The sequence below is a fragment of the Crocodylus porosus genome, unplaced genomic scaffold (genome assembly GCF_001723895.1).
Source record: "Crocodylus porosus isolate Cpor-Errol unplaced genomic scaffold, CroPor_comp1, whole genome shotgun sequence".
In the NCBI taxonomy this organism is placed as follows: Eukaryota; Metazoa; Chordata; order Crocodylia; family Crocodylidae; genus Crocodylus; species Crocodylus porosus.
In genome coordinates this window covers 8,265,688-8,273,407 of record NW_017728947.1, presented here as the reverse complement: position 1 = coordinate 8,273,407, position 7,720 = coordinate 8,265,688, and the positions used below count along the sequence as shown (strand labels likewise).

Sequence of the window (7,720 nt, the reverse complement as noted above, 5' to 3'; positions counted from 1 at the left end):
CCAGCATCCCACCATGCTCTCAGGTCCCCTGGCTTCCAGAGAGCACTGAGACCAGTACACAGGCCAACAGTGTCTGGCTGGTGGCACTCCCCTAGGGATGTCCTGCTTACATCCCCCTCCCTCCCACCCTGTTGTGAGGCTTTTGGAGGAGACCCAGAGTATGTCTCCTCTCTTCTCAGTTGCAGAAGTGTCAATTTCTGGGCCTGGATCTGGGTCCTGGTCTGGATATTTAGGTCTCAGGGATGTGGGGATCTAGAGCAGTGGTCTCCAAAGTGGGGTGCGCAAGACAATCCATTGGGGTGCGGGAATAAAATATTAGAACTTCTATTTATATTTATATAAATATACATATATTGGGGGTACGTGCTCAAAATTTTTTTTACTGATAGGGGTATGCGAGTATACATATACATATATTGAGGGTGCATACTCAAAGATTTTTTACTGATCGGGGTGGCGATCAAAGAAGTTTGGAGACCACTGATCTAGAGGGGTGTACATGTCAGTGTTGTCGGGGTCCGAGTGTGGGGGGTCTAAGTCTCATGGTTCTGGCAGTCTGGATCAAGTGCAGAGGACACAGATATCTCAGCACCCTTTGTCTCTCTGCAGCCCTAGTGCACAATTGCAGAGCTGGTGAAAGGGGATGGGCTTTCCTGGCCCTGAGGCAGTTAGAGGGAGGGGTCTGCTCCATGACTGGCTGGAGCAGCGGATGGAACAGTGAATTCCAGCCTGAGTGACAAAATGTCCCCCTGGAGTTGGGATGGATGGAGGGAAGTAGATGCTGAAAGACAGAGCTGTGCCTTCTATCTCAATAGTAAGTGTACACATGCACTCCTTCTCCTGGGAGAAATTCTCAGGAGCCATTTCTACTGGGCTGCAATTGGGTTAATTTTCTCCTGGAACTGACATTTTTAGTCTGGGAGAAAATGTGTTTGTGCACTTTGTGTTTCTAAACAAAACCTGAGATTCTCCCAGTAGAAACATAACATTTGCACATAGTCTTTACTATTTGTTTTCTTTTAGTAGGTTTGATCAATTGATATGATCTTCATACTTTTCTGAAGTCAGTCATTCAGGTTTATTTTCCATTGAAACTGGAAAAATATCTGGAACCTAGTCCCTGATGTACTATACTATAGAAACATCCCTGAAGCCCATATTACATCAAAAAACTCATATTACATCACTTTTCAGGCTTTTTAAGACAACTAGAAAACAGGCTCATTTACTTCTAGACACTTAACTGATGTGGGCCTCATTAAAAATGGATAGTCACCACAGAGTGGTATTCCCTATATTTAGAATATGAAATACCTCAAATACTACAAGTAAATTTAACTACTGTGGGTGGTAAACATCCAATTTAATGGTCATCACTGCATTTGTGTGAAAAAAAAAGACTCTACCAAATGAGTTGTTTTAAATCCTGCTTAACACAATGAGTCAGAGACATTTTGAAATGAAATCCCCCTTCTGCCATTTCTTCCCAAAAAAATCATCACTAAGACTAAATTTTTTATACAGAGCACTATCTGAGAAAAAGTAATTCTGGCCTAGTTTTAAATAATCAAAGGATAATAGGCTCACTTAGAGCTTGCCTGAAATTATCAGGATTTCTTTAGTACTTTTGCATATATAATTGGAAATCTCTAGCATCTTTTTTGTGAGATTGTGAGAAGTTCAGAAATTTGGAAACACAGAAGCTGCTATACTGCAGCAGAGCAATGCATTACCAAACCCTGTACCCTGTTTCCAGTGGCCAATATCAAGCTGGGGTAACAAGCCATGAACGTGACTCCTACTTAGAGAGGTTTTCTCAAGCCCATACCTCAAGAGTGGCTTATACACCAAAGCAGAAGGAATTCTGTCCCTTCCAAAAGCTATTGACAGTTACTGGGAGTATACTCTTTTTGACAGAAGCTTAGAAATGAAGCTTAACTGGCACAGAAGAAGGGCAAAGGGCCTTGACTATTTACAGAAAAAGAAAGAATGCTACCATACTTCTCCCAGTGTCGAAGAGTTGGCACGTGGCTAAGCTTTAGAAAGAATCCCTTTACATTTTGTTTTACATGAACTTGTTGGCATATCTATGTTATAAATCCACAGGATTTGGGCATGCACTGCAGAAGGCAATTCAATGATAGCAGTATCATTATACTAGCATAATAGTAAGATGCAAACATTTTCAATCTTAGTCAGAGGGCCACCCCCCTTCCTTTTCTCCTGCAGCCTTCTAAATTAGACTTACTTTATCCTTAGAAACAGAACTTGTTCTGTTTTGTTCTTAGAAATATCAGAAAAATTAGGATTCATATTCACCAATATGTGCATTTAATATGGACCTATTTTTACAAGCTGAGGATATTCACGGCTCCAAGAAATAGGAGATGCATGTGCTCAGCAACATATACCAAAACATGTACTCTGAAGCCTTAAACTACTTCCTTCAAACCCCATCCAAACTCTCCCCTATGTCAGTGAATAACACTTTTTCTAATAATAATCAGTTTTCACCTACTAAAACCATTCAAGATAACTTTGTACGTTGTTGTTATAAATGTTGAAGGAAAAGTCCTTCCTGCTTCATTTATGCTACGTCAAAGCAAAATGTTTATTCATTTCACCCACAGGCAGTAAAGTCATCTCCTGTGAAAAGAATGTGTGAAATAATTTACAGTAATATATTTATGCACATCTCTATTAAACAGCTTTCTCAGCATAATAGCTCATTTTTTGACTTTAGAATGAAGGGATTTGTACCCTTTGTTCTCTCTACACCTTTAGCACTAATAACTAATTCTCACAAAACTTCTGAGGAGCCATACACAAAGATGTCCAAACCCATGAGGCTATGATTCCCTGTGAGTAACATTTAATGGAGTCTGACAAAGAGCCATGGAGTGTCCTGCCCCACATCCAATTAAGAACAGTTCTGCAGAACCAAAAGCTGGGATTGGCTTCGGGGCATAAATATTTGCTTCTGTACCATCTCCGCACATGCCATGTTCATTCCATCCCCATGAGAAACATTGGCTACCTAAAGAGAGAGGAAACAAGAGTTGAAATGAGTGTACTGGTCATAAACAGACATGGACAAGCAAAAACAGTTATTTTATTGAAGTCTATGTGATCAAACTGTCTTTTAATTGGGTTCTAAGAAGTTCTGCCTGGCTAGGGAAGACCTTTGGTGATTTCATGGAACTGTAATGTGAGAGAAAAAGTCACGGTCAGCTTGTTCCATCCTGCTTCTTAACAAGTAAAAAGAAAGAAGGAAGTTAAAAGAACATGGAGATCTGAAAGTAAAATTTAGCAAGATGGTAACTGATTATTTGTACAGGACCATAAAAGTATGCTGGACATTCAATAAGCAAAGGAAAATGCTTCCAAAAAGCTTACAGTGTAGGATGCTCATTCAGTAAGCTTCTCCAAGCAAGTGGCACCTTGTTATATGCACTAAAGTACATTGCATACAGGGACTGCAAAATGAGGAACTTTGTAGACAAAGCAGCAGAGGAAGGAAGCAATACTTAAGTACCATCATATTTTTATTTTGATTTTCACTCTACATCTTGCTCCTTTAACTTCCTTTTCTGCTTACCCAAGTTCTTGATAACTTGGCACAGTAGTTATTTATGACACTTTCTTTATCTGCCATGACATACTTGACTAATTGGCTTTATATTTCCCTGCTTTCTATTATTACTATTTATTTCTTACTTCTTACTCTTTTTGAACCAAAAGAAGGTCTGTGAATGATTCTTATTCTATGCTACCTAAAATCACACTATGGATTTGAGCCTTTTCCTATAAAAGGCTGGGACAAGAGAAAAATCTTTTACACTGAATAGACCAGTATATCCCCTTTTTTCTCCTTTTCTCTCTCTCTCTCTATCATGTTTCATGCTAACCCCCTGGCAAGGCCACATACTTTTGCAACTTCACCATTTGTTTTAATGTGTACAAAGAAGGGTTGTTTTTTTTTAAAAAAAAAGGTTCTCTCATTCTCTTTTGCATTCCTGCAATAAAACAGAAATCTACTTTATACCGTATACTGGTTCCGTGCATATTTCAGCTACATTCTATTAGCCTGGTATTACAGTTTTCTCTTTTTTGTAAGTGCTTATTAAAATTAAAATTCTATTAAAACCAGATATATTTAAACCCCAAACTTTACTACATTATGTAAATTAGTTTTCCAGTAACCCTTAAATGAGATGACTAAGAGGACAGACAAGTTTCTTTGGGAAAATCTGATATCTTTTATTAGACCAACTAAAATTTTTGGAAAAATTGTTCTTTACAAATTTTCAGGTACAAACACTGACACCCCTGATGACTAAGAGGAAGCATTCATAATCTCAGAAGGAATAAGCATTGTCAAAGCTGAATATGTGTTTTATTAACAACCTGAGCTCTAGTACCAGTGCACATTTGGGGTCCATACGTTTTGATGCAGTGTCTGCTCTGATGCAGAAAAATACAGAATAAGCAACAAATGTAAAACATACAGCCATAAGCAAAGATCATCGCCTGACTGGGCAACTAAGGGTACATAGGAATTTATTTGTAAGGATGAGGGACAGGTTATAATCCATCAACAAATGAAAATCAACTTATACAATACAAGCTAGAAGAAGACATTACTAACTATGACAAAGTGAGGGTTTTAATACAGGACACTCATAGCAAACCCACTTCCCCCAAAATACTCACCATAGCACCACAAACAACTCCTTTTAGATAACAGCGAAAAAAAATATCTCCATCCTACCAAGCAGGCTGTTTGCATTTACATTTGCATGCCATCCTTCTTTTGATATCTACTTCAGCCTGCATCTGCATTTGGCGTGAGATGAGCATGCTAGTAGGGAGGGAAAGACTGCAACAAAACCTGGATAGGTTACAGGAGTGGGCTGACATAAACAGGATGTGTTTCAATACTGACAAGTGCAGGGTGCTACACTTAGGCAGCAGAAACCAGCAGCACACTTATAGAATGGGGAACTCCCTTCTTGAGAGCATGGAGGTGGAAAGGGATCTTGGAGTCATTACTGACTCCAAGATGAACATGGGCCGACAACGTGAGGTCACGGTTGGCAGGGCTAACCCGACCTTGTCGTGCATCCACAAGTGCATCTCAAGTACAGCCAGGGAGGTGATCCTCCCCCTCTATGCGACGCTGGTCAGGCCACAGCTGGAGTACTGTGTCCAGTTCTGTGTGCCCCATTTCAGGAGGGATGTGGACAACATTGAAAGGGTCCAGAGGAGGGCCACCCACATGATCCGGGGATTACAGGGCAGACCGACCCTACATTGAAAGACTGTGGGACCTAAACCTGTTCAGCCTTCACAAGAGAAGGCTGAGGGGGGACCTGGTGACTGTCTATAAACTCACTAGGGAGGACCAGAAGGGTTTGGGGGAGACACTGTTTCCCCTAGTGCCCCCTGGCATAACAAGGAACAATGGACACAAATTATTAGAGAGTAGGTTTAGATTAGACATCCACAAGAACTACTTCACAGTTAGAGCGGCTAGGAGCTGGAACCAACTTCCTAGGGAAGTGGTGCTGGCTCCTACCCTGAGGATCTTTAAGAAGAGGCTTGATGACTACCTGGCTGGACTCATTTGAGTCCAGTCTTTTCTCCCGCCCAGGCGGGGGGTCGGACTCGAAGATCTACAAGGTCCCTTCCAACCCTACTTCTACGATTCTATATGCTTCCCCTGACCTGAGGAAGGGCACTCAATGCCTGAAAGCTTGTCCAACAGCTCTCCCAATAAAAGTTGGTAAAATAAAAGATATCATAAAAAAGCCTTGCCTCTTGACATTTCCTGGACCAGCAGGATTACAACAATACTCCAGCCCTAAAAATGGTTCATGCAATGTTGACACTGTATATGCATTCACTCTCATTTCCTCCTAATGGCTTTATAGCTCTCCATAATGGTCCCTTGTTTCCTACCTAGTGGCTTCAGGATACTCCCCCTTTTTGTCCATCTCACATTCTTCCTCTCTCTACTTCTCCAAAACCATATCTTCCAAAAAATCAGCCCAAGTTGATCATCTCCCCGTTAATTTCTTCATCTCATCCCTGACCAGAATTGTGACTGGACTTGTTTGTGCCTGTTTGGCTTAGAGCCAGATTCTGAAACCCTCACTCAAAATTAATAATAAATATTCTTTGCTCTATGAAAATGCAATTGATTTCAGCAAGACTGCTCATGGTTGAAGGTACTACTCAGTGAGTGCATCTATACATGCAGTTAGCATGTAGCAATAAACTACAGTGCAGTTTGCATTGGAGTTTATTGCTCCCGGGTGCAGTGTTTACACAAGCACCTGGGACTCCAGCATGTAGAGTAAAAGCAGAGCAGCCCTGGCTGGCAGAGGATCTGGTGTGGGGTCAGCCTACCAGCCTAGGGCTGCTCCACCCTGACTCAATGTGTTGTAGAGGAGCTGGCAGGGACATGAGGGTGCTATAGTTTGGGGCTAGTTGGCAGGCAGCCCCCACACTGCAGCACCCTTATGGCCCACCAGCCCTGGTCACCATTTACACATGTGTTTTGGTGCATGTAACTACTCCACTGTAGGACAGTACTTGTCCTGGACTACAGCTGAGTTAATTAATTGACTGCACCCTAATACAGGCACACATGTAGATGGTGACACTTTACTGGGGAGCTAACAAGTCAGGTGAGTAAAGTCAGCTGCAGTAAAGTGCACATGTAGATGCACCCAGTGTAAACCACAGTATCTGAATCTGGCCCTTACTGTATAGGTTTCAGAGCAGGGATTATTTCTGGCCTTCCCTGTAGCCCAGTCCTCACATGCACTTAACAACTTCAACAACAGGAGTCGCAGTTGCTCAACAACTCACATAAACAGACTTCAGGAGCATAAAAACTGTAAATTAATGTCATTGTACACATTAAGGAAGCAGTATCAGCCAAAAACACAGTTCATATGGAAAAATGGACTTAAACCAAAGCCATCTTACTTTGGTAAGCCCAGCTTTTAATGGGTTCAGGATTAAATTTGTATGTCTAGCTCAGCCTCTCCAAATCAATTATACAGCTCCTGCAGTACAATGAATATTTAGACATCGTTTTGGACTTGTTCTGAGCTTCTTCAATAGCAACACTGAAAATCAGAAGCTACTGGACCCTCATATCGATTAGTCCCTCTTAAGACATTCAAAATAATACTAAAAGATTAAGGCCATGTGTAGATGAAATGAGGGGCATGTGTGCACAACACTTTAAAGTGGGCTAAATGCTTTTGCACCACTTTAATGGTGTTGTTGTTTGCACGTGTCGGCAGCGTATAGCGCAGTAATTCCAGCCGTCGTAGCAAATTCAGTAGCATAATGTGCCTTAAATGACTTGGGACGCAGCAAACTAAAACTCCTCCGAGGAGTTTTAGTTTGCTGCCGTACAGCTGCAGAGCGAAGCACCGGGCTCTCTGTGCACTTCAGGGGCCGTGCAGGAAGCCCGTACAGGCAGCCTGGCAGGAGCCCAGGAAGGCAACTTCTGCTCAAGAAAAGCAGCAAGCCTGATTTTTTTCCCCCTGGAGCCTGCCTGCCTGCCTGAGCTGCGCAGGGGCCTGGTGGTTCCCTCTGCAGCTGCAATGCCCCCCAGGACTGCCCAAGCCAGGTACATCTGGGCAGGTGATGCCTGGGGGGTGGGGGTGGGGCCACCACTGCTGTGGAGGGAAGCACCAGC

At 42.2% G+C, this 7,720-nt stretch overlaps 1 protein-coding gene across 1 annotated transcript in view; it reads right to left on the bottom strand.

Annotated features, from left to right (window-relative positions):
* Positions 1-2,314: 2,314 nt before the first annotated feature.
* The window catches only part of SERGEF (secretion regulating guanine nucleotide exchange factor), a 260,481-nt gene continuing 255,075 nt past the window's right edge, over positions 2,315-7,720 (bottom strand). Inside the window, exon 12 of the mRNA XM_019552141.1 lies at positions 2,315-3,037. Within this exon, the coding sequence (XP_019407686.1) occupies positions 2,850-3,037 (188 nt within the window). The 3' untranslated portion in view covers positions 2,315-2,849. The remainder of the gene's footprint in view (positions 3,038-7,720) is intronic.